This window comes from Actinia tenebrosa, unplaced genomic scaffold (genome assembly GCF_029948245.1).
Source record: "Actinia tenebrosa isolate PJP-AT-01 unplaced genomic scaffold, QUT_ActTen_1.0 PGA_scaffold0__85_contigs__length_37466705, whole genome shotgun sequence".
Lineage (NCBI taxonomy): Eukaryota > Metazoa > Cnidaria > Anthozoa > Actiniaria > Actiniidae > Actinia > Actinia tenebrosa.
In genome coordinates, this window is record NW_028292569.1 from 28,346,421 (window position 1) to 28,373,946 (window position 27,526).

The window sequence follows — 27,526 nt, forward strand, 5'->3', positions numbered from 1 at the left end:
TGCCATTCCTAGGAAAACCGTTGTATGAAACGCTTTGGCAGTAATCATATGCGAGCATTCTAATTGGATGATCAGTGATCTCCTGCAATTTGATTGGTTTATAGAATTACAAGGGTTCACAAAGAGCTGGGGAAAGATTTCATGTCCTTTCCAAAAAAATTCAATCACCTCGAAATTAATTTTGAACTACGATTAACTAATGAAAGTCTGTGCTGCTCCAAATGGTGATCAAACACTGACCACCATGTGCTGTCAGCCAGAAAGAATTCTACTGTACTCAAAACTTGTGATTCAGCTGATGAACATTTCGCACAAGACAGGAAATGTCTAGAGAAACCGAGCAATACCTACCATTCTTGCAAACCGTTGTGACTCCGCAACTCTCTCGTTTAACAGCATAACTTCCTCTTCTACTGTAGGATATAATGGCAGCTTTTTGCCAATCAGTTGTTCGATTCGTTGATATAATTCTACATCATATCTGAATTAAGGAAATAATTTGATAAGTTTGTCGCTGTATTGTGGGATGCAATCGAATGACTCCAAATCCCTCGAGATATAATAAACAATGAAACAGCCACCATGTTGGTTGATCTAACAAGAGAAGCTAATGAGGAATGCTTTGTTATTGTCAACCAACATGGCGGCCATGATGTAACATGCACCCCAAGGATAGTAGGATACCATTCAAACAGCGACCATGTTGGCTGGTCTAACAAGAGAAGCTAATGAGGAATGCTTTGTTATCGTCAACCAACATGGCAGCTATGACGTAACAAGCACCCCAAGAAAAGATCTTTTACATCTGGGTCGATTAAGAGTTTTTTTAAATGCTACTTACTGTGAAACTACTACAATCGGTTCCACCTAGAAAGGAAGAACCAATCAAATTGTAGAATCAATTCGAAAACAATGCCAATCCAATGTAAAGCCAATCAGAAAACTAGACTGCACGAGAATTGTAATTTGACCCTGATGTTACGTTGTGTAAATAACAAGATAGCCATCCTCATTTTTTTTCGGAATGAAAAAATATGTTGAAAGGCTAATGTTTACTGTTGCTTTCTGATTGGCTGCACTACCCAAAGTTTAAATGTATTGTTTTCATTCTCTAATTTGATTGGTTCTTGCTGTCTAGGTGGCCCTGATTGAAGTAGTCACACTGCAACACACCAAACAACGAATCATCACTTACTGAGTGACAAATGTTAAAGAACGGCCTGACCTTCCTGCACGAGCAGTTCTTCCCACGCGATGAATATAGTCCTGTAAAAAAAGATTTGACTATCAAGATGGATTATTTTCCAGCGAAATCTCTAGATTAGAGGTATGCGATTACAACTTTGTGAATAGAGGCTTTGCAACATCACGTGATGACAGGAGGCACAACAATAGAGTCTTTCTCCCCTGGGAAACTGAATTCTTTCTAATGTAAATCAGATTAGACCAGATTCAATTGTTCCTGCCTCCTGTCATGGCTGCCATTACATGATGGTGCAAAGCCTCTATATATCTTCCTCAAAATTAGCGTGAACTATTTGGTCAGACTTTAATGTGGTTGTAATGTTTTCTCATTTCAGACCACATGTCATTCTCTTGAGAATAATAATAATTCTTTGTTTTATTTGTATCCATATTCATTTGTCTTCTCGTGCAAAACCTTTAAACAAAGAAATGATACTCTATGGAATGACATTTGGTCTGTAATGGGAAAACACTGCACCAAGATGAATTAGGTCAATGGGCCACTTAGATGATACGGCCGCCATCTTGGATCGCAAGGCATCATGGGGCATCCAGGGGGCAAATAGAGCTTTGTTTCAGTAATGACATTGCTTGATATCAACAGCTCACCACAAGAGAATACAACAAAGATGAATTAAAACGGCACATTGATCACCTTTAACCATAAAAGAAAGACAAACATATGAAACTCTATATATTTTATGTTGTACTCATTTTATTTTGCCACCTTGCAAGATGGCCGCCGTATTCTTAAAGCACTGTATTAATTTTACCTTAGAATGTGTTGGGATATCAAAATTAATAACCACATCTACATGTGGAATATCTAATCCACGACTTGCAACATCGGTAGCCACCAAGATTGATCTTGACTTGGATTTAAACTTGTTAAGTGCTCCCAGACGTTTACTCTAAATAACATTTAAAACAATTATTCCAAGAGGCTGTGTACACGAGGGCATGGACTTGAGATCTCTTACTAGTTACAGTTTTGTCTCCTGTGAGCATCCTCAAACTGCATTTTGTATCAAAAGTTTAACGTTTTTGATATGAGACCAAACAAAAAAAATAAGTGTTTCCTGTTGCATGACTGACCCTAATTTTCTTGCCGAATTTTACCGACCCTAATGCTTTTTTCATTCCCAAATGCACCACAGGGTTCCCACTAAGCTCATTTCAACTGTTGTATCAGTAAAAAAAACTGACCTACCGACCCCAATTATTTTTCTCATGCAACAGGAAACACACTTTTTTTTTTGTTTGGCCTTAGATGCTTTTATTGTTCCTTAATGTCCTTGGCTTTTTAGGGTTTTGGTAAAAATTTTGTTCGAATAGATATATTTTGTACTGTGTATATGTGTTTAGTAAAAATACACAGGTTATTATTGAAAATCTCACACCCTGATTGGTCAAGAAACTTACACTATCACACGATAATCACCTCTAGCAATAATCCAAAATGGCAGCCAGCCGCTTTGTAGCTGTTACTGGAAAAAAATGTCTTTAATCTTCTTTTTTTTCCTTTTTTTTGAAAAAATCACCTGTGTATTTATACTAAAAAGATTATTTGCCTCAGCCTCAGTGAATATCGGGGACTATGTACCTTGCTGCTCGAAGACTCGCGTCTCGGTAAATGTTCTCTGATATTCACTTGGCCTTCAGCAAATAATTGTCAAATATATGTCATATGGGGTTTAAAGCGAGTGCCATACCTGCGACATCTGTCCATGGAGTGGAACTGCATCTAAGCCTAAGTTTCTTATCATCAATGTTACCCTGAAGAGAAATGAAACGTCTACTTTTACCGAGTGTGAGCAGGGGTGAATCCAGACTAGTTCCACTAGTTAAAAGGAACTAGTCAAACTTTAAAAAAAAAAGAATAAATATTAAACGAAATTATTCTTAAAACAATCTTGATGCAATTTTTCCACCACAGGAAGCTCAAACAACTCTTTATTTGTGACAAACTCGGTATATTTCCGGTTTGTGTTTGGTAATCTTTTGTTTGAGCAAAAAAATATGTTCATGGGTAGGGTATCATGGGAATTTGCAACAGGTTCCACTCAAGTACATTTGGCGTGACGCTGCATTACATGTGGAACTAGTCAAAGTCGCCTAGATCCACCCCTGGTGCCAGACTTGGATTAGTCCAGAGGTTGTTTCAGGGTGTTGATAAAATTTAAAATTTTCAAATTTCAAGCTTTCATCTTAAACACACAAGAATCATTTTTTCATAGAATCATTTACCTTTGTACATTATTACATGTTCCACAAAACACCATGAATGAGTTGCCTGCCAGTTCATTGAGGACATAAACCAGATAACAATCCTAGGAATAAGAAAAAATATATTCACATTATTGACCATTAAAGTCAAATTACCACAAATGGAAGAGTTATTTGCCGTTTTTTTCTTTGCCCTTTGTTACTGCTGCTGTAGTCAATGCTATTGCTGTTGTAGTAGCTGCTGTAGTAAATGCTATTGCTGTTGCTGCTGTAGTTAATGCTATTGCTGTTGTTTTTGCTGCTGTAGTCAATGTTATTGCTGTTGTTGTTGCTGCTGTAGTCAATGCTGTTGCTGCTGCTGCTGTAGTCCACGCTATTGCTGTTATTGCTGCTGCTGTAGTCCATGCTATTGCTGTTGTTGTTGATACTTTAGTCAATGCTATTGCTGTAGTCAATGTTATTGCTGTTGTTGTTGCTAATGTTTTTTTGGTGATGCTTTTTCTTGCTGTTGTTGTCGCTGTTGTTGTTTAATTTTTCTAAGACATAATATAAGTAATATTGTAATACAAACCTTAAACTTAGATGGAACAAATAAATAACTTTGTTGTAACTTTTCCACAGTTTGATATCTAAAAAAATAGTATAAGAAATCAAGACAATTTTAAAATACATACATGTACCATACTATAAATAATATATATATCATAAAATTCCAGCTATAAACCTACCCCCTCCCAGCTAAATTATAGAGTGTGAAGTAATTTGAAAGAAAAATGACTTCCGGGTCCAAATTAATAATTACTTCTAAAGAGATTATTCTAATTGTTGAAGGTAAAGAATAAATCCTGGGAATAAGTTGTAGCAAGATTTTAGCGATCTTTTGTGTGATTGGACCAGGAAATACCTCACAATTTAAAAGCCCTATAACAATTTGAGTTATTTTGCATTTTTGAACTACCCCAAATGAAGGGCCTGACTGACACTTATTCAACTGGTAGTATTGTCCTAGATCGTTGTAGTATTTTGTACAGAATATCACCCATAAAAGCGGGAAAGCTTCCTCAGTAGGATTAATTCACTCACTTTGTTGCAACCTCTACTTTTACTGGATTTTGTAATGACGCTCTTTGTAATTTTTGAACCTGAGAATTAAAGAAAAAAAGTAAAATGAACATTAAAGTGCATATGACACAAAAAACATTTAATGTTAAAGTGCTACTACGACGAAAATCGCTCAAACTTGGATTCAGCTGAAACTTCCTAAGAATACTCTTTAAAGGTCCAATAATCACTGTATGAAGTGTTTTCTCGATATTCAGGACGAAACACTTTGGGCTTCATAGGAATAAAATAAATTAAGGATTTATATACAAAGAAATATATGTAGCAATGTTTGATGTTGAGTGTATGACGTCACAGACTCCAAAAAATAATCGTAAAAATATCTTACTTTCGTACTGAATATCGAGAAAACACTTCATACAGTGATTATTGGACCTTTAAAGAGTATTTTTAGGAAGTTACAGCTGAATCCAAGTTTGAGCGATTTTCGTCATAGTAGCACTTTAAAAATGTGTAGTTTATTGGCATGAATAAGAATATCATGGTAAAATTTGTTTCAAAAACGTATTTCTCTAGAAATTCAAGAAAATTTAGCACAAGTTATGACGTCGTTTCGTTTACAGTCTCCAGATTTAGTTGCAAATACACGAAATATGTTTGAATGTAGAATCTTAATTTCAGGAATTACACTTTTTAGTTTCCCAACATTTGAAAAGTACTATATAAGCTATCAAAAGAAGAAGAATAGAATATGCCTTTTGTTGTTATTTTATGCAAATTAATTACATTTTATATTTAGTGCATTACTACAGAATCTAGAGTACGTGTCAACAAAATGATGTCACAAATTGGGCTTAATTTTCTTTCCAAATTTCATTATGGTATATTTATTATTACTAACAAACAATACATTTTAAATGATGAAATGTTTTTGTGGCATATACTCTTTAATCAGTTTGGAATTTGTGAATATTTTTGACACTAATATAAGGCTAATTATATAATTAAAAGAAATAAAAATAATAAAATAATAATAATAATAAATAAATAGAATTTGACAGTTGCACTTCCACTGATTGCCTCTTCACACACCAAATTCAAATTGGAATAAGCCTGAAGCGAGATGACGTTTTACCCCCGTCTCTTGACCATAATCCTTTTCACACTGCTTTTGTTCTTTAATTATGACTATTGTTCCTGTATTCTCTAAGGAATCAAAACTTTTAATATGGAAGAATTTGAAAATTATGGTATAGAGTCGGGGGTAAAACGTCATCTTGCTTCAGGCTTATTTAGAAGTTAATTTTTGCCGAAAGAATAAAATTGGATTGCCTGGAGAAAAAGCCATTGAAGCACAGTAGAGAACCAACAAACAACTCTGCTGACAAACAACACCCAGGCAAGGAGTTGAACTCGGGTCACCTTGCAATGTGGGAGGTGATGCAATAGCAGCCCACACATCCCGTGCTCCTCAATAAAAGTAAAAGCCCAGTAGGACTTGAAACCAGGTCGTAATGATGAGAGACAAATCATTAGCAGAGCACAGTAATTGTGCTTCTCAAAGTACAGTAACTACATGTAGATATATCAACATACCTTTTTAGTCATTGTAGCAGAAAATAAACATGTTCTTCTCTCTTTTGGTATTACTTTTAATATTTTATCAACCTAAAACACAAGTATGTATTTAAATCAAAATCAAGGTCATATTTCAAGGGTTTGTAAAAGTGTCTTACTGCAAAAGCACTTGGACAGAGAACCCAGAGAAGAACCCTTGGATGAAAGTATAGATGTACAAACAACTGCTACACCACCCTTTGATTCCCAAGACTCGAAACTAAGGATAATCCCAACATACATGTACATATACTTTTCTTCATACCTCTGTTTCAAAATCCATGTTGAGTATTCTATCAGCTTCATCCATGACCTAGAGATAATTTGAGAAGCATCATGAGATTCATCGTACACTGTCAATGAATGAAGGAACGAGCGAACCAACCAACCAACGAATGATTTCATTCTTTAAACAGTAAGCCAATGTCACAATAAGTGATTTTAAAAAGGGCACTCCACATATAAGACTATTAAAATACAAGGATATTAAAAAATAAATAAAATAAAATAAAACTTTATTTAAGTGAAAATGTATTTAGTTTATGCAACTAATTGGGGACACTCAAATGAGATGAAATGAAGAAATAATCAAAGAAACATAAAGTGTTTTAAGAATCCCAACTGACAAGGAGGCAAACCTGTAGGCTATTTACAAGCATGGTCAAGAAAATGAATTTGAACTAATTAGAAATCAGGACAAATACAGTCTCAGCTAGTGGCCACAGCAGGACTCGAACTCAGCACCACCGGATTGCAATATTTTATTGAAATATAAAAGCCTAGGCTAAGTCATAGGCTAAAAATTTAATAAATAAAATAATATATAAATATAACATGTATACAAAGAAAAGAATAATAAAAATTGAACTATATGTATAGCGCCCAAACATTGAATGCATTAAAATAGAATCAAAAGACTGCCTGGCAAACATGCACTGACAATCTGCAGGCGTTTCCCAAGGCAAACTCTAATATTAACTTGGCAGCTCAGTTGGTAAGAGCATTGGTCCGTTATACACAAGATTCTTGTGGTTCAAGTTTCAGAGAACCTGGAGAAAAACCTTCAAAGCACAGGAGAGAACCAACAACCAACTCTACTCAATACATGTACGACATTGAGCCCGGTGAGACGAACTTGGTTCAACTCTACACAGGTCCCATTGGTGAGAGGTGAGCTCTGTCACTGCTATGCCAATATTGTTCCTCTTATTTCGTTATAAACTGCATGAAGTCAGTTCTGATTTGCCTTCACTCATGCTCGATGACACAACTTCATGCATATTGTTTATTTACTTTATTTAATATTGACTTTCATACTTTATGCTTTTACTAACCAGATATCGCAGTGATCTGAGACTGAAACCTTTGGTATTTTCTAAATGATCCACTAGTCGACCAGGAGTAGCTACATGTAAGATAATACGCCAAATGTTAGTATACTTCACAGAATTAGGGCAGAATACACAAGTTTCATCTTCATTTATTACACATTTAGAGTCGAAATCACTGTGATGAATAACAACAATTATATTATGAAACAATAACATGCTCTTAACACGTAAAAATCTTTATTTTATTATAAATGTCGTTTGTAATAATAAATAATAATAGGACTAACTGTGAATTCCACAGAGTGGCCCTTCTTCTACTGGATTTCAATTGGAATTTAGAAGTTGATTTTTGTGGAGGGAGGAAAGCCGGAGAACCCAAAAAACCCTCAAAGCACAGGAGAGAACCAACAAACAACTCAACTCACACACGACACCGAGCTCATCGGGAATCGAACCCGGGTCGCATTGGTGAGAGGCAAGCGCTCTCACCGCTACCCCACCCATACTTTGTATGGTTCAAATCAAATGGGATGTACAGTTAGTATTATATTTCCACGAAGTGACTCCTTGAAAATAGAATTTAGAACTGCTGGTTTTTATGCAGGAAGGAAAGCCATAAACCTGTAGAAAAAGTCTTGAAGAAAAAGAGAACCAGTCTGTATTCTACTCACAGTACAAAACAAGACAATGACTTACCAATAATAATATGCGGTTTCTTTGCCAACATTAATGACTGCGACATAATATCAATACCACCAACTATGACCGCTAAATGTAAACCACATAAAAACAATTAACTAAATTCATAACTTCACAGAATATGGAAAACTGTATTAGCTAATGCATTCTAGTGTGTTAAGTTAATAACTTCCAACGATTTATATGCAGAAATATTCTTTGGACATTGTTACTCAACTAGATTAGCTTTATAGTTATTTTGAGTAGCATTTACTTTTCTTTTGTATTAATTTTCTATTGTGCAGTGTAAATATTTATAGTATAAGTAATAAAAATGATTGATTGATTGATTGATTGAAGTTTTCCAATCTAAGGCTCAATGTCTCTCTTACTCCTTAGGGCGCTTGGCTGCCCCTGTTATATAGTATTTTATAAACACTGGTATTTCTTACCACATTTCACTCCAATCCCAGATCCAAGAGCTTCAAACTGTTCTGATATCTGGAATGCCAACTCTCTTGTTGGTGTTAAAATCAAGGCAAACAATCTCTGTGGTGAGTCAAGAAGTGCCTGTAGTATTGGGAGAGCAAAGGCTCCTGTTTTCCCTGACCCAGTCTCTGCTAAACCAATTATGTCTTTACCTGTTGGTGAGATTTAACAGATCAAAAACAGTTTTCCATTTTTGATACTCTAATCAAAACACACAGGATGGTGAGAGAACACAAGAGGAGTGTAGGAAACCATGAGGCGTAGGAGTGGTTTCCAGCTTCTCAAGTGTTCTCCCAACATCCCCATCTAATGCATCTGGAGGCGTCACCTCCCCAAGTTTTCTAGCACAACAGTTTGGTGATATCCATAGTAAACGATTGTTTGGTAACATAAAAGAAAGAAACAGTAATGATAAAAAGGTAAGTCATACACAGTGAAAAGATGAAAAAACTTACTGCCGTTTCGGACGCTAGTCCTTCATCTGAGTAAAAGTTTTTTCATCTTTTCACGGTGTATAATTTACCTTTTTATCATTACTGTTCCATTAGAAACGCCGACGCAGCTCACACTAGTTTTTAGCTAGTTATATCTTCTTAAAAGAAAGAAATAACAGTTTCCTCTTCATCTCAAACTTTTTCCTCCTATTTATAGCCAACCCACCCCCAAAATATTATAAGTCATAAGCCACCCTTCCCAAGTACGTGTAAATTGCTTCACACAAAAGCGACATCCCCAAAGCACAGCTCATTTCCACTGAATTCAATGGGATTAAACTTAAAAGAAACGTAACAGTCATTACAAAATACTGTTTTAACTGAATATTTCGGAATCTCAAATTTCGAAGTCACGTGGAAAGGCGTGGACATATTTCACATTCAAATATTGCCCTACAAATAAATATTTCGCCCCTAAAAGCAACTAAAATCAATAAAGAATTGAATAAGACAATAATTTCGGGCTTTTTTCCAGGTATTTACCTTGCAGGGCTATCGGTATAGATTCTTTTTGTATAAGTGTTGGAGTCTTCCAGCCAAGCTGTTGACACGCTTCACAGAGAGACTCTACAATTCCCTAAAAAAGACCCCAAAATACAATAAATCAAAACTTAAACTTGACAAAAAGCAACGTTGTTAATTAAACTCTTAATATGAAGGAAAATTTAAGAGTTTTTTTCAGCTTACCAGGGACTTAAACGTGATTTCTTGGAGAGCTTTGTCTTCACTCGTGTCCCTCGCCATTTTGAATTTCTAAGACCGTGTTGTATTCTGGGTAAAGTATTTTCACTTCCGGTCCTGTCTATCACCATGGTAACCTCTGAAAACCAAAATGGCGGATGGCTAGAATAAAACAACAGAAACAAGACGAACTATAAAATATAATTATTAACTACAAATTACTAATTATTGAACATTTTAATCAGGTAATATCTATAGCTCGTTTGTCATATATTCTAGGGTTGTTTTTTCAGGTGAAAATGTTGTGAAATAAAGAATGTATTTGTGTTTTATTTTGCAGGAGAGAGAGAGAAAATGTCATCAAGTCGTGTCAGTCCAAGGACGCCAAGAACGCCGAGAGAAAAAACGAAAAGACCCTCTACTCGTGAGCAAAAGAGTCCTACTAATATGAAACCAAGCCAAGATAGGGCTAAGAGATCCGAGGCGCTAATTCAAGAGCAGGTTTGTAAGAGTTTAAATATTAAAAAGCTTAATTAAAATCAGGCTTAATATATAAGCTTTAATTAGCTCAATTGGTAAATGAGTTAAGCTTCAGAATAATTAGATACTGGGTGTCAGAAACATCTGCAAGGTTTGAATAACAAATTTGAAAAGTTGTGGATATTCTTTGTTTACTTTTGAATTTGAATTTGCCCGACGCACATGAGATCATTATTGAAGCATCTAATTGAGCTGATCTGCGCAGTTTATCAAGCAACTTATGCAGCTGCTAATTATAAGACTCAGAAAAAATTCTGAGTCTTGAACGGGATTTGAACCTGTGCCTGACGATTCCAGTGCCATGCCCTAACCACTGAGCTACCAAGTCTCATATGAGATTTACAAGTCTTATATATCAAGTTTTATAATGAGCAGCTGCATTAGTTGCTTGATATACTGGGCAGATCAGCTCAATTAGATACAACATTACCACAGTACAAATATATAGTCTATATATATTCTCATATACATATATATCCTTTCTGGCTAATAAACCCACAAATATGTCGTGATCTGGCGCATGCTGATAGCTAGAATTATCTGTAGGTTCTTGACCAATGAGAATTCAGATATTGAGTACAATGTATAATAATATGCAATTATTAGATGAGGTTGAGCTCATGTTGGTTGGGCACTGGACTGCTGTTGTGCAGGAGGTTGTGGGTTCAAGCCTCAGCAGCTGGACCAACCCTTAGGGTCTTAAAATATCTGAGTAAAAGATACAGCGCTACAATTAAAAAAATTTTTTTTTGGTAATTTTAGGTTTTACTGATCAAAGACACACAAAATGCTATTGATAGGATTTTACAGGACATAGAGAGAGAATCTGAGGTAACTGAATGATTAAAATGAACTAAGTACAGTGTATCTAGTTGTAATTTTTGGCACTGCATCATTCCCTTGAGAATAATGATTCTTTGTTTGAGTCATATCCATATGCATGTGTCTTCTCACGATCGTGCAACACTGTTAAACAATTACAGTCGACTCTCCCGTAAGTGACAGCCCCGGAGCCAGGAGAAAGTGGTCGCTTACGGGAGATGGTCGCATACGAGAGAGTTAACACAGGAAGCCCAAATAATGGGAATCCCAAAACAGTAAGCCTAAACCGTTATTATAATTTGTAACTCACGTGTTAAAACTACTGTATGTTAACGATTAAACTGTTTTAGTCAAAACTTTGAATGTGCTATATGTTTAAAGTACTATAATTGTCAATGTTTCGTCGGGTTTTTAATACCTAATGACTCTTATGTTCTTAAATTGTTTATTGTTAATGGATCTGTCATTGACTGGGTCTTGGGTGGCCGCTTACGAGAGAGAAAAAACAATGAAAAATTCCAAAATTTTAACCCCAAAGGTGGTCGTGGTCGCTTACGAGAGTGGTCGCTTACGTGAGAGTTTTTGTATAGAGTTTATATGGGGAACAAAACGGGAAATTCAAAAGGTGGTTGCTTACAGGAGATGGCCGCTTACGAGAGTGGTCGTTCAAAGAGAGTCGACTCTATACTCTGGGGAATGACATGTGGTCTGAGATGGGAAAACATTGCACCAAGATGGATATAAATTCTTATTTTTCTGTACAGCAGGGAGATGTTGATAAACAAGAAGAAGAAGAATTACAGGTCCTATTGAACAAGAGTCAAGAGTTATTAGTGATGCTTCAGGTAATATTATTGATAATATTGGGAAGCATGGGTGGCATAGCAGTGAGAGCACTAAGGGGGGCATGGCCATCCTACACAGCCAAGATCCATCACAGTTTGGGCTTAAAAATAATGTCAGATTCAAAAGGCCAAAATTGCCTCCCTCCTCTACACCCTTTGGCTATATAAATACTTGCAATATAACCCTAATTCTATTCATAAAGTCTGAACTATGTAGTTCCAGAAATCATCCATACCCACCCCACAGAGGAATTTGGAATTTCTGAAGAGTAGGGGGTCAGAGAAAGAACAAAAATTACAGAGTTTGTATGGAAGAAAATTGGAATTTCCAGGGGTAGGGGGGGTGTCTTAAAAAAATTCCTCCGTGAGGGGGGTATGGATAAATTTTGGAACTAAACATTGTAAACTATGTGTTTTCACATACATAGGTGCTGATGAAGATTCGTAATGAACTAGCATATGCCAGACTTGATCTTGAGAAATCCATCAAATCTGACTATGGGGTGAGTAAAATAATATTATAACTTATCTGTGGTATTAGATTTTGTATTTACTAAATTGCTTTTTAACTTGTGAAGATTTTGAGCTACCAATCCAGTTTATATCTATGTATTTTGATTTTTATACGCTGTGATTACAATTGTTGCAGGTTGAGACAGCTAAAAAGAGAGTCAAGTGGCTCCAACAAAGACTTGAAAAGGTTCTGGGAACAACCAGGGAATATTGTCAGATGACTATTAAATGCAATGAGGAAAATGTAAGACATCATACATTGTCCATCCATACATCTGTCCTTCAATCCATCCATCCGCTATCTGTCTCTCTATCCCTTCAACCCTCCATTCAACCCTCCATTCATCCCTCCATCCTTCCCTCAATCCATCCATCCATCCATCCCACACCCCATGCATCCATCCATCCATCCATCTCTCCCTCCATCCATCCATCCATCCATCCATCCATCCATCCATCCATCCATCCATCCATCCATCCCTCCATCCTTCCCTCCATTCTATCCCTCCTTGTTTTCCCATTTTTCTTCTTATTAATTGTTGTTGTTCCTTAACATTCTACGAACTTCTCAAAGCATTACTGTAATTTGCCGTATCACTAGCTTTGTTGATAATTTCATTCCACAGATCAAAGAAAAGTCTAATATTTCAACAGAATTATGGAATAGACTAACTGAGAGCCAGCGTCAACGATATTTTGGCAAAGAGGATGATTCCCAAGGTTACAACAAGCAGTCAGCCAATGCCATTGAAGACTTTGCAAAACTAGTTATTGAACCAAGCCCAGTGCATGGAGAAAAACTAGATTTGATCCTGACAAAACAGCTTCCAGAGAGGTGCATTGAACTTTCAACATCTAAACTTCTTTCCTCCAATACCTTTCCTCCCCCCAGTCCTCCTTCTCCCTCCTTTATCACACATGGAACCCAAGCACACAAGAAAGGAAAATAAGAGAGAAACCTGCACTAGAAGAGTGAGACACACTCCACACTCTCCACCACTTTATTAAGTATCCTATGCATTGAACTCTCTGCTAACACATTTTTTACATAATTTAGCAAGAAAAAGCGAAAGAAAAAAAGAAAGAGTGATCGACCTCTAGCATCGAGTCCTCCGGCTTTGAAAGCCTTGTTCACTACAGCAGTCCCTGATGAAGATCTGTATGACGGAGGGGGAGACTCTACTCCTGAACCGCTCTCTGATGAGGAGGCTGATGAAGGTGCTACGGAATCTATTATCAGTTCGATTGGTCCAGGGTACGACCTCCAGGCGGAAGAAAAAATGTTAAATCAGCAGACTATGACACCAGGTAACGCAGTAGTGACGTGTTCAGACCTGCTAGAGTCAACCACCTTTGATGTGTGTACATAATGGTATAGGATTAAGCAGCAGAGTGCAACATTAGATAATGCACTAGTGACATGGTCGGACCTGCTAGAGTCGACCACCTTTGATGTGTGTACATAATGGTATAGGATTAAGCAACAGGGTGCAACATTAGATAATGCACTAGTGACATGGTCGGACCTGCTAGTTTTGAACTATATGAGAAACAGATCTAGAGAGCAACATTCGTTGTGGGGTGTCATCCCTTGACGTTTGCATTTCTTTTCATTTTTTTCTGTTTTTTTTTTCTTTCTTAAAAAGAAATATTAATGATTACTGACTCAAAGACAGAAGAGAAACGAGAAGTATCACATTCAAAACAAGAAGACCACGATTATGATCAAGATAGCAAGAAAGATATCAGTGAAGATAAAGATGTCTTGGATGAAGAGGAAAGAGATGAATACTGGGACATGGACCATCATAAGTTTGAATGGTCTGACTATATGCAGACACTAGACCCTCGATCATGGCACGCTCTTGGTATAGCAGTACAGGAAAGTTTTATCTCTAAAGGTAGGTTACATTCCTGGGGGAGGGGAGGGGTGGTAGACACTAGACCCTCGATCATGGCACGCTCTTGGTATAGCAGTACAGGAGAGTTTTATCTCTAGAGGTAGGTGTACATTCCTGGGGGGGAGGGGTGGTAGACACTAGACCCTCGATCATGGCACGCTCTTGGTATAGCAGTACAGGAGAGTTTTATCTCTAAAGGTAGGTGTACATTCCTGGGGGGAGGGGAGGGGTGGCAGACACTAGACCCTCAGATACCCAAGTGCACAATGGAGGCGTTTTCACATGACGTCCCAGCCACCATATTGATACACCTTTGACAATAACTGTTTTATTTACACCAATATGGCTGTTATCTCTTAGTGAAAACACTCCATAAATATAAGGATTTATCCAGCATATCAATTCCTTTCTAGAAAAACCTCTGTTCGATTCCAATCTCCCATGGAAAGAAAAACCGATGAAAGTCAACAGTGTGATTGACGTCCATGTAAGTTCTCTTTCGGATATAGGTCTCGTTTTTATGAGAAAGACTATAAACAAATATACAAGGATATTTACCCTTTTTTCCTGACAGAAAATAGCACTTGACAAGCTGTTGGTTCGTCTGCATCGCATGTATGAAGCAATAGGGCAGGCTACGCAGGCTACTATCGACCCAGTCCCCAAGGAAGAGAAGGTCCAGACGGTTATGGGGAAATACGAAGGTAGATATCCTAATGAAAATAGATAGGAATGTTCCTGAATATGTTGGGTGATCGACTCTACTTTATGTCGACGTCATATACCCTACTTCATGATGACGTTATTTATCCTACTTCATGATGACGTCATCTACTCTTCTTCATGATGACGTTATTTATCCTACTTCATGATGACGTCATCTACCCTTTTCATGATGACGTCATTTATCTTACTTCATGATGACGTCATCCACCCTTCTTCGTGATGACGTTATTTTTCCTACTTCATGATGACGTCATTTACGCCACAACTTCAACAATAGTGGTTTTTCACCATCATGTGACGGCAGCCATGTTAGATGGCAGGAACAATACAATCGTTTTACATAAGAGAGAATTCGATTACCAAGAGCAAAGGGATTTAATTGTTCTGCCATCTAACCACAGGCGGTCCAAGCTGTATTATGTGCGGGGGCACGTGATGATGCAAAACCCCTATACATGTACGGACACTCTGAAATTCCATGGACCTTCACTGGAACAAAGGGATATTCTACACAAAATCAAAGCTAACCCTAGACTAACGGAGAACTTAAAATTTAAGTATTTATGTAAAGGAAATTTTTCATTATTATTTTAGAACTCGAAACGCCTTTTGATGGAAGACCTAGTACGAACGCTATGGTGAGTATCCTGGTGCGTCGTACTTTATCTGCTAGAGGTAGAGAATATGGAATATCTTGTGCGATGTTGTGGGGAATCTAATACCCCATTCACTACAATATAATGAAACTTTGTAAAGTATTGTCAGAGTAAGACAAAGGATAGTTTACATGTATTATTTTACCAAATATTGTGCAGTGTTCGTAGATAGTTTTTCAAACCTGTTTAGTTAAACCACTTTAAAACATGTTTAAGCCTTGGTGTGAATGGGGTATAAGAGAATTGATTTTCAATACACTGGAATTTATTGATATAATGGATTTTGAAATACAGTGTAATTTTGTTTAATTAAAGGAAACAATGAATGAATAAGGTACAAACAAGTTTGAACGAACGAACGGACGGACGGACGGACGGACGGACGGACGGACGGACGGGTAATTAATTGATTAAAATGGATCTATGGGAATTACCATTTTGCATTTTAGAGATCGGCGATCCATTATAAATTTTAAAAGAAACTTTTGATTGGCAGTTGATATAGCTTGTTTATTAACACAAACCTGTCCATTCTCCAGGTCCCTGCCGATAGTGGCCTGTTGTCACGTGGTGTATCGCGTGACGTCATGCTACCTCCTCTACCAGGAACAGCAGCGACCACTAAGACTGTCACCTTTCTTCCATCACCTTCACAACATACTCCATCAAGATATACCCGCAAGGTGAATAAAACATAGTTTATGATTACTGGCAGGGGAGGGGAGGGGGGTGTGGGGGGTGGGGATGCTCCTTAAATTGAAGGTGTCAGGATACCTTCATAACACGCGCGAGCCTACTCTGCGAGTAGAATCTCCTTTCTACCTCATTTCCTACGGGGAAAATTAAAGAAGGACTTTACCGGCAGGATAGAGTGACGAGTCAACTGATTTCGCGCTGCCAAAATTACAGCGTAAAGTGGTTTCGAAGGTATCCTTATGCCTTAAGTTTTCATTCTACGTTTTATATTCAACAAGAGCAATCCAAAAAAAAAGTTTTGAGAATGTCTTCCCATGCCAAGCCCCGTTCGAAAACTTCTTTGAAAACTTACTTAACGACCGACTTTAAAACAAAAAGTTTTTCCTCAAAGCGACAGGGCCAAAGAACCCCCTCCCCACCAACCCTCCCCCCCCCCCCCTTTCCAAATAGGCCTGTTGACATTACGTTTTGGCCCTAAATAACTTGAATAAATTTGGTTTGATTTCCAGAGAACAGATAAATTTTACCCTCGTGGGTCTAAGGAATGGTGCGAAGACTATAAAAGTGGCCACGATATGCCCAAACTAGTGACCTTTAAACCACCACCAATCCACAAGAAGACTAGTAACGTTCAGGTGAGACAGTGGGTCTATTAGTTGAATGGAAGGGGTGTTCTAATCCTTGGGTGGTCAGGGATAGGTACACGGGTGCTTACTATTTACCCGGAAAAATCCGGAGATTCCGGTTGGAAAAACAAATGGTATGTATAGTTCCAGAAAACTCGGTCTTGCGATTGAGGTAATCCACTTTTCCCGCTCTTTTCGGTTCTTCCGGTAGACACGTGTACCATTTTTAGAAAGTCAAAGTTTCCCGCTCTTTTCGGTTCTTTCGGTAGACGCGTGTACCAATTTTCGGAAGTGAAAGTTTCCCGCTCTTTTCTTACCATTAGTGAATGAATTTCCAACCGGATGGATTGGTTTGAATGGTAAGCACTGCAGATGTATCCTTAAGGTACGGACAAAGGGTGCAACATTGCATGCAACATTGCACGCAACAGGACTGTTGCAGCGTGTGTCTACCCCTAAAGCTTGTTGCATGCAACAAAATCCTGAAGTTGAATCGCGCTCTACTCTTGCAATACTGCGCGCAACAAATTTCATCGTGTGAACATAGCTGCAACATTGCGTGCAACATTTTGAAATCTCCAGCCAATCAACTTGCACCAAATTTAAAACCGCTGACCAAACATCTTAGCAAAGCGCGCTGACACAAGCGATGTTGCGTGATTTCGTTGGAATATGTGTCACCCCGATTCAAATTTGTTGCTTGCAATGTTGCGTGCAGTGTTGCACCGTGTGTCAGCACCTTTAATTTTTAGGCAAGGTGTTTGCTACAGCGAAAGCCAGTTTTTTTACGAAGTCCTGTATAGTTTTAAGATGTATTGGTTCTCCTTTTATTCATTTGTAGTCAAGATATCTTGGGAAGAAAGCAGAAGTAAAACCTCTGAAGGTGAAGGAGAGCTACGATGCATTTAAAAGGTAGGTGTCTTGAACATCTGATATCCGTCATACCTGCATTTATTCTGATATATAAGCATCTTTTTCCTTTTAGAAAAGATTATGACTGGAAGCCCCAGATAGTCAAGTCACTGATAAAAATAATGAAAGGTAAAAAGGAATATGAAATTTCCGTCAAATCTGCTTCTTTAAAAATATGCAATCAGAAAATGATCAAAAAAAAATGGCCATTTCATTTGACCAATTAGAGCGCGCATTATATCGTAGTTGTTTTGATTGGATTTGATGTCGTGAACAAAGACAACGTTAATTAGAACAAAAATCTGTTCGAAGTTTGTCGTTCGATTAATTTGCTGCGCGCGCACTGAAGGTTAGAAACATTCTTTTGTCATTAAGTTGATGTATGGAGTTCGTATCACTTTCGGTCGTGGTTTGAAATTGACGTCATTCGATCAAACCAGTCACAGCAGTGTTTTTACACGAGACCATTTTTATTGCAACATTGTTGCGTTAAAAGTTGGCTTCGTGTAACATGGCGCGCGCGGCAACATAAATCGATGGCAACAATGTTGTGAGTTTTGAAGGTCGTTCAAGAACCTGAAACATGTTGCCGCAACAAAATGTCGTTTAAAATTGTAACCGCGCGCCATGTTACACGAGAACAATTTTTTACCCAACATTGTTGCGCGAGCAATCGTCGTTACGAATCGTCTCGTGTAGAACCACCTACAAACCTTTTAATCTCTTTTTTTATCTCTTCAGGAATGGAGTCATCTGAGGCTAAGAAGGAAAGGGAGGAAGATTTTGTTGATTATGATGGACCAAAATGGAGAAGACTTCAGGTCAGTTTGTTTTGTGTTTCGTTATATAGGGATACTTCACGTTTACTAGCAAAACCATTGTGGTGTTCAAAATATGCTAACAATTTTCACTTTTTTTTTCAAGTTGCTTTGTGTTGCTTTGTGCTTATTCATTCAATTTTATATTTCATTTATTTATTTTCCCTCTCTTTTATATTTTACTTCATTGTCGTTATATTTTCCAGGAACTTATCGGAGAGGAAGGACTAAAGTCTCCCAATTCCACCATTGCTATGGAAGCAGCCAGAGTACGTGTTCTGTGAAACTCACACTTACCCCATTTCCTATGCCATCACGTGATGGCAGCCATGACAGGAAGCAGGAACGATTGAATCTAGTCTAATCTGATTTACAGAAAATAATCAGACTCTCGTAGGAAACAGACTCTATTGTTGTGCATTTTGCCATAGGCTTTTTCTGAGTTCGATAAACACGAAGCATTGTGGTCTAGCTTGAGTACAAACAACACCATATAGGCATGACGAACGGAAGATGTTCGTACCCAAGCTAGACCACAATGCACCATGTTTGCTATCTCAGAAAAGTTCTATGGCTGCTATCACGTGATGGTGCAAATCCTCTATACTTAGAAACTCTTTCTTTTTAACAGACAATTGGTCAGCTTAACTGTCGTCATCCAGATATATTAGCAGCCCTCTGCTCAGCAGTAAGTTTCAAATAAGCCTGAAGCGAGATGACGTTTTACCCCCGCCTCTATAACATAATAGTTTTTAAAAAATTTTCATATTAAAATTTTTGATTCCTTAGAGAATATAGGAACAATAGTCATAATTAAAGAACAAAAGCAGTGTGAAAAGGATTATGGTCTAGAGACGGGGGTCAAACGTCATCTCGCTTCAGGCTTATTAGGTCTTCTTAAAGAATCAAGGTTGGTGGAGCGGGCCTCGCACCTCTAGGGACTCTCGTCTGATTTCTGGACTGCGCATAGCGAGTGCTTGGAGATTAGTTGGTCACTGCGAAGGAGATTTGTCAAAATTTTGAATTATTATTATGCACCTAATAACAATAATAATAATGGGATTAGCAGTGGATTCCATAGAGTGGTTCTTCTTTCACTGGATTCCATTTGGAATTTAGAAGTTGATTTTTGCGGAGGGAATAAAGCCGGAGAACCCGGAAAACCCTCGAAGCACAGGAGAGAACCAAGAAACATCTTTACTCACGTACGACACCGAGAACAGCGGGGCTCGAACACAGGTCGCACTGGTGAGAGGCAAGCGCTTTCACCGCTACACACCCGTACACCACCCGCGCTTCCCACCTATCAATGTTAAGCCCCAGGGTGGGGATGGGGGCGACCCCAAGGGAATTTGACATTTTGAAATTGAAAATTTCAAATTCCCATCCCCAGGACATCTGATGAAAGTCTCATTTCCACCCTTAGTACATATGGTTATTGTAGTTTCCGGCTTTTTCAAGATGGCGGCCATTTCCAATTCTCTACTGTGGGGGCATTGAATATGAAAAAGGGTCACTAAACGTTTTTTCTGACTGCACTTATTTTCAGATCTCAGATTCTTCTAACGAAGCTCGAGTTTGCTATGAAGCCAGTAAATCTCTTATACTCTTGGGTGAGTGGTATAATTTGCAATGAATAAATAAAGCGGCTGTTTCAAAAATAATTCAAGACGCTGAAACCAAAAAAACGTTAAGCACCAGGATTTGAAATGCATGTTCAAACTCATTTGAAATGGTTCATGAACACAACCATGAGTTTCAGATATTACATATAGTTCTTGTAGAGCCAAAGACTTGATCTATTTTAATTGAATCCTTATCCAGGTATGTGGGCTCCGGAAGCTTTGAAGGTAGTGATCAAGAATATCAAGAAAGGTAAGTAAAAGAAAATTGGATTGAATTGCTTGCTTCCTTCCTACAGTCCATCCTTACCCAACGACCTACTTATCTACCTACCTAATCAACTACACACCTAACTACCTACCTGCCTACCTACCTAACTAACTCTTTGCCTGCCTACCTACCTACCTACTACCTACCTACCTACCTACCTACCTACCTACCTACCTACCTACCTACCTACCTACCTACCTACCTACCTAACCTACCTACCTACCTAACTACCTACCTACATTACCTACCTGTCCACCTGCCCGCCTGCCCCTCTGTCCGCCGTGGTGTAGTGATGTACTGTGTGGTGGTGTTTGTCATAATTAATCATGTATTATATTCAAGGGAACGAACAAGTGGTTGCCGAGCTGTTGTACACTATGACTAAGGCTAAAAACATCCCTTTCGTAGACAAGGTTTGTAAATTTGACTTAAAGAGAATTCTTGGCAGACATGTTGTGCAACATGCTTTGCGTGCCGCGTTCACCGCTCAACTGGTGGTATGTTATCGAATACAACAGTCAATCAACGTTTTTAATCACAATTATGGGCTATTTTCAGTCTACTCCAGAGTTTCAGTCCATGGTCCACATACTAGTTGAACTAGTCAAGGTCAATTATCATGATCTATCCTTTAGAGCAGCTGTAAGCCTTGGGCGACTGTGTATAGTAGAACCAGTGTCTAAATCCTACCTTATTGACAACCTACCACATCTAACAACAGAGGAAAGAGCAGAGGTGAGTAACCATGGTAATGCCTAGATATGCTACTGCTACCTTAAATAAATATGGGCGTGAGTATTAATAAAGGCCTATTTTTTAAGAAGGAGGTCGACTGGGGCTAAAGACTCCTTGTATGTGACTTCAAAGCAGCTCAATTTGGAAGACAAAATAAAGGAATTTCAATCTCCTGAGAATTGGAAACCTATTGTTATGTCCTCCAGAAAGACGACTTGTACTAACAGGTCTCGTGACCCCACCTCCCTTAAAGAGCAGCTGTATCGAATGAACATCTGGAACAAAAAGAGCACATCTATTTAAGTAGGGTGGCGGAGTTTTAGCTCATATCAAACGAAAATCAATTATTTTATAAGAATTAGTATGGGAAAATATGCTCTTTTCCATCCAGCACATTTCCCAATACGAATCCTTACAAAATATTGCATTTTATATTTGATTTATTCTATAGTCAACATTATGAACTGAAACTTCGCCCTCTCACTAATGTTGAGCTGCTCTTTTCATTTCTAAAGTTCGTTTTCACACGACTGCTCGTTTTAAGGGAAGCAGGGTCACGTGACCTGTTAGTGTAAGTCGTCTATTGAGCTGCATTCCGACGTGCTGCACGGGCTCTATATGTATATTGACGCCTGTCCATCTTTGAAATTTCAGGCGCTATTTGTACTAATTAAACAGATGAATTGTAAAGAAAGGCCTGTCTTGGATACTTTGTTTGACCAGATAAAACACGCGCATAATTGGAAAGTAAGTATAGATGTCTAGAGTGCAATAGCATATATCCGTGAACAACTTTGTACGAACTGTACAGATTTGCTACTAAGTTCAGTAAACCTCAGTAAACCGTACACCTACAAACCTTTGCACTAATTGGTACAATTTTGTCAGTTAACGTTTTCACGGATATATGCTATGCACTCTAATATTTTTCGTTTCATCCATTGCTTGGTCCAAATCGGGGAATTGCACACATGCCCAAAACTCCAGTTACAAAGCTTCTTCTACTTAGCCTCGATTTCGTGTGGAATATTCATGTGTTTCAATGGTCCGTAGAATTTCAAAGTGCTTGTATTGTTGAAGTTGAGCATTTTTTACTTTACCGTTGGTATTTGTGAATATTTATTAGACACTGATACGAGGCTAACTCTGAGTAAATGAGTCTGTAATCAAGGAACACAGCAGCATTTTACAAATTAGAAAAAAAACTAATATTCAAATGTCAGGATGTGGGATTATTAGGCAGACAAATATTCCAGTTTTTCCTTCCCGCAAACGGCAAACGTGACCACGTTTTCATCGTATCCCTACAAGTTTCACTTTACCTTTTGCAAACCTTCTCGACAAAGACAAGTATTCTTTTGTTTGTCTACTACTTGGAGATTTTTGCGCTTCCTTTTCACCAATTTTAAAGACTTTTTTAATAGTTAACTGACGTTTCATGTTTGCCGTAAACGAGAATCTTAAACTCTCTAACACCATATCACTAGTCGCGCTAGAATCTGGAAGGAGATTTTCGAACTTTGATTATACTAAGAATAAACTTGCAAACAAGATTTCCCCTTCCAATTAACGTTGTAAAATAGCTTCAATAACTTAATACTAACATGAATCTATTTATTTTTTAATTATTTATATATTTATTCTTTCTTTCATTTCTTTCCATTTTCAGCATCGTCTAGAAGCTGCTGATTTGCTCATTTTTATTGGTAATACGTCACTTCACCATTTTCCATACATCGGTTCACTGGTCAAACACAAAGCATTCAGTCGAGGTTACAAGGTTCAAATTTGAATGATCCTTTGAAAGTACCTTGGCGCCTCACTTGAGCGCTTTGTATTTGACCAGTGAACCGACGTATGGAAAATGGTGATGCAAGGTTTTTATTTCTTTTTAAAAAACAAATTACAAAGACCTTTATTTTGGATAGGAGTTACGCAATTGAAAGTGAACGCGCATGCTCTGTGCTCTCATAAAGTACGCGCTCCCAACCAATCAGATCGCGAGATTTATAACAGTTATTTTATAATAGTTAATAGTAAATCCCCAAGAACACTTACAAACCATTGTAGAATTCTAAATTAAAAGTTGTTTGCTATACCAGGAAGAATTTATGCTGTAGCGGGGTTCCTGGCATTATTACAGTCAAACTAAGAAAACCGTGAACAACTAAAATATGTCTGGAATGTTAAACATCGTGTTCTCACCAATCACATGTCTAATTAACTGTCGCATGTGATTGGTCAGGACACGATGTTAAACATTCCAGACATGTTTCAGGCGTTCACGGTTTTCTTAGTTTGACTGTGACATCATTTTCCATCAACCGTTCGTTCGTTCGTTGATTTGTCTTCCTCGCCAATTAATATTATTCATCTATTTATCTTACTCTTATTTTTGTTGATCTGTTTATAGGACCTCGTGACTTGTTTAACATCATTGCACCAGAAAAAGTGTTTAGTATTTTGGAACCTCTGCTTTGGGATCATGCTAATAGGGTAAAATATTACTTTACAGTCTGTTGTGGGTCCTTTGAGCTAACAGTGAATATTAGCATTAACATTACGGCCAAATTAAAAAGGTCTATAAACCAAGATATTTTTCCATTTCAGACCATGTATCGTTTTCTATATTATGATTTCTTTGTTTAATGATTGCACATAGGATGCTGTACATGAATATGGATACAACTCAAACAAAGAATAAGATTCTTTGGGCATGTTTTCCCATTTCAGATCACATGTCATTCCCTAAAATATGATTTCTTTGTTTAACGGTTGCACATGAAAAGAAATATGGATATTGATACAACTCAAACAAAGAGTCTTATTCTCAAGAGAATAACACTGGCTCTGAAATGGGAAGCCATTACGCCCAAAGGCAAAGGGTTCTATAAAGCAAATCAGGGTTTAAAATAAAATGATAGAAAAAAATCTCATGAATCTCTTCTCGACGACGATAACGATAGTTTGAAATTTGGAAACTAAAATTGGGTGATTAGATATGATGTGGCTCTTGCTGCACATGTGATTCTAGAAAAGACTATTAAAGACTTTTCACGTATTTTATGATTAGGAATTACGTTATAAAATAGCTGAGACTATCAACTCTCTTGGTCTGAGGCACGCAGCTTGTTCTCTTGTTCTAAGGTATTTTTTTAAAAATTTCTTGCGAATGTTTTGTTATTCCTTCCATTCTTTCCTTACTTTCTTCTTTCCTCTCTTCCTTCCTTCGTTCCTCTTTTCCTTCGTCTCTACCTTTCTCTCTTCCTTCCTTTCCTCTTTCCTTCTTATTATCTTTCCTTTCCACGATTCTCATTTCGGTCCTTTACAATCCTACAGTAGGTTAGAGGATCCAAGTGAAGATGTACGAGCAAAAGCTGTGATTTCAATGGTGAGTCTCCCCAAACTAAACTCTTGCAAACTAAGATAGATAATATAAAATCATAACAGTAAACTGTCAGCCAAAAATTAAATACACTCGCTGGAGTAGTTAAAAGTGTCAATGTCTTCTTAGACAAGTAACAGGTGCGTGTCGAGAAAAGGCTGAAGGCGTTAGATTTTATCCAAAGGAGGGCTAGAGGAACAAAAGGATATGTTATCTATAACGTCTGTACACTTGATCAATGCTTTGCTAACAGTGTTTTTCAAAGACGCCAAAATTTATTCAAGGAAGTATACTTCTGGCAGGCTTTTTGCGTTATGAGGAAGGTCTTTATAATGATAGTGAAGATACGCAGTGCTATCATTATATAACTATCATTATAAAGTCCTTCCTTCTTTTGTATTTCTTTTTTCCTTCCTTCCTTTCTCTCTCCTCTACCTTTCCTGCATTTCCCCATTTTCTCTTTTGTCTCCACGTCCCCTGTTTTCCTTGTCTTCATTTTTCTCTACCTGTCCTGCATTTCCCCATTGTTCCTGTTGTCCCTGGTGTCTTTATGGTTCCTGTTGTTCCCATTGTCCATATTGTCTCTGTTGTCTCTATTGTCCCGTTGTCGTTCCTTGTACTTATTGCCCTTGTCTCCCCTATTGTCTCTGTTTTCCCTGGTGTTCTTATGGTCCCTGTTTTCGCCAATGTCAATATTGTGCCTGTTGTCTCCATTACTTCTGTTGTTCCCCATTTTCCCTATTGTCCTTGTCGTCCATATTGTCTCGGTTGGCTCTGTTGTGCCTGGTGTCCTTATGGTCCCTGTTGTCCCCATTGTCAATATTGTCCCTGTTGTTTCCTTTGCCTCTTTTGTTCTCATTGTTCTTATTGTTCTTGTCGTCCATATTGTCCCGGTTGTTCCTGTTGTCCCTGGTGTCCTTATGGTCCCTGTTGTCCCCATTGTCCATATTGTCCCTGTAGTCTCCATTGCTTCTTTCGTTCCCATTGTCACTATTGTCCTTCTCGTGCATATTGTCCCGGTTGTCCCTGTTGTCCCAGGTGTTCTTCTGGTCCCTGTCATTCCTAGTGTCTTTATATTCCCTGTTGTCCCCATTGTCGTCTAAGATGTCGTACTGAAAAGCATCAATATTGTCTACTGTTACAAACAGGCTACCTTAGGCATGAAAGGAGGCAGGGAAATGAAAGCACTACTGGATCTTCTTGAACTGGATTCCAGCGTTTATGTGCGAATTCAGGTTAGCCATAATATCAAATTACTCTTTACAATCATAATTTTGATAATACAGATGTTTTGCACCATCACTTGACGGCAGCCTATGGGTTTAAGACACACTCATTTTCCTCCTCATTTGCAACGTTTTTTGCAGGTTGTTCGAGCATTTAATAATTTAAAGTGGAACGATCCTAGAATACTTCGAAGCTTGCGGGAAAGAGAACGGGGAGAAACTACTTTGGCGAGGTAATATTGAAACATCATTTTTATATAATTTTTAAAACCTACTATCACTACCTTCCCCTCGTCCTCGTCCTCGCTCCAAGATTAACAACTTCTTCATTTATTTACAGCGAGGCAAGGAAAGCTATATCAAGTCTGACTAATGTAAGTTTAGATTGTTCCACAAAAAAAACACAAAAAACGAATTTCCAACTGCAGTAGTTGTTTCTCACGTCTGTAGTCTCGGGTTCGGTTCCTAGCCCTGACATCACATGTGAGTAGAATTTGTTAGGTCTCTTCCGTGAATCCAATGTTTTACGCGTTTTCTGGTTTTCATCCCTGCGCAAAACACAACAAGCTAAATTCCAATTCTATCATCGAGTTTCCCTGCTCTGAGGTTGTTTCAGGGTTTGTTAAAACCGATGTTTGGTTGGGATTAATTTATTAATTTATTTCTTTTGATAGGAAGGGAAGTAAGTCAGAATAGAAGAAACGTAACAGCAAAGATTCCCTACAACACAATCAGAATATTTTTTAAAATATTTTTATAAATGTACAATTTCTACTCATATATGGTAGTTAAAACTATAAATAAAAAATAATAGCAATCTATATTCTTCTCTTCTCTTCTCTTCTCTTCTCTTCTCTTCTCTGCTTGTCTTGCCTTTTTTTGCAAGACTATTTTCCATTGCTCTACAATAGAGTAACAGCGAATGTTTTTTAATAAAACAAGACATTATAGCTTAATTATGATAATAACTACTAACAGGTGTCGTTACCCTTATAACCGGGAGGATTTCAAGAACTTTATAGCTCAGAGTACAAGCGAGGCGAGGCTTTAGTGGTACTTGGTGTACGGTACAAACACGTGGATCACCATGGCCAAATACATTGCAGGAACGTTGTTAAAACAGCAACAAATAGGAATTAAGTAGATTTTTTATTCGATTCTAAAGCTCCCTAAATTGATTAGAATTTTCAAGATAATCTCAAATATCAATAGATTATCTACACCTGTTTTGATTAATAAAAAAAATTCCTTTCTGTTATATTTCTTTTCAAATGACAATGTTCTTACAATTAGGTGTGTTGATAGGAGCAATAATGCAGTACCATATTATACCATTAGGCAAAAAGTTTGGTTGATTTAATGCTATTCAGTTTACTACTCAACGACATCGTTTGTATTTTGACTTCTGT

At 37.7% G+C, this 27,526-nt stretch overlaps 2 protein-coding genes across 3 annotated transcripts in view; one reads left to right on the forward strand and one right to left on the reverse strand.

The window, feature by feature from the left end:
- The window catches only part of LOC116301680 (putative ATP-dependent RNA helicase DDX47), a 29,246-nt gene extending 19,359 nt beyond the window's left edge, over nt 1–9,887 (reverse strand). For both annotated transcript variants that reach the window (XR_016121528.1, XM_031710770.2), the window contains exons 1-14: nt 9,830–9,887; nt 9,626–9,719; nt 8,612–8,800; nt 8,178–8,249; nt 7,485–7,555; nt 6,416–6,463; nt 6,130–6,201; nt 4,555–4,613; nt 4,043–4,100; nt 3,493–3,575; nt 2,958–3,021; nt 2,019–2,156; nt 1,196–1,266; nt 352–481 (exon numbers count right to left, since the gene is read on the reverse strand). Coding sequence is in view for 1 of the 2 variants with exons in the window: in XM_031710770.2 (XP_031566630.1) it covers nt 352–481; nt 1,196–1,266; nt 2,019–2,156; nt 2,958–3,021; nt 3,493–3,575; nt 4,043–4,100; nt 4,555–4,613; nt 6,130–6,201; nt 6,416–6,463; nt 7,485–7,555; nt 8,178–8,249; nt 8,612–8,800; nt 9,626–9,719; nt 9,830–9,886 (1,206 nt within the window). In the remaining variant the exon portion in view is untranslated. The remainder of the gene's footprint in view (nt 1–351; nt 482–1,195; nt 1,267–2,018; nt 2,157–2,957; nt 3,022–3,492; nt 3,576–4,042; nt 4,101–4,554; nt 4,614–6,129; nt 6,202–6,415; nt 6,464–7,484; nt 7,556–8,177; nt 8,250–8,611; nt 8,801–9,625; nt 9,720–9,829) is intronic.
- Nucleotides 9,888–9,962: 75 nt separating this feature from the next.
- Nucleotides 9,963–26,938, forward strand: LOC116301673 (uncharacterized). Its single transcript, XM_031710764.2, has 32 exons — nt 9,963–10,068; nt 10,164–10,324; nt 11,126–11,194; nt 11,950–12,030; nt 12,459–12,533; nt 12,680–12,787; nt 13,170–13,378; nt 13,601–13,851; nt 14,190–14,444; nt 14,858–14,931; nt 15,019–15,148; nt 15,765–15,808; nt 16,366–16,509; nt 17,032–17,157; nt 17,990–18,060; nt 18,134–18,189; nt 18,802–18,881; nt 19,085–19,147; nt 19,510–19,566; nt 20,428–20,491; nt 20,703–20,753; nt 21,114–21,184; nt 21,330–21,506; nt 22,161–22,253; nt 23,176–23,212; nt 23,920–24,002; nt 24,580–24,653; nt 24,846–24,897; nt 26,040–26,126; nt 26,259–26,350; nt 26,458–26,491; nt 26,792–26,938. Exons 2-32 carry the CDS (start codon nt 10,178–10,180, stop codon nt 26,801–26,803), a joined length of 2,967 nt encoding a protein of 988 aa, XP_031566624.1. The 5' UTR covers nt 9,963–10,068; nt 10,164–10,177; the 3' UTR covers nt 26,804–26,938.
- Nucleotides 26,939–27,526: the final 588 nt, after the last annotated feature.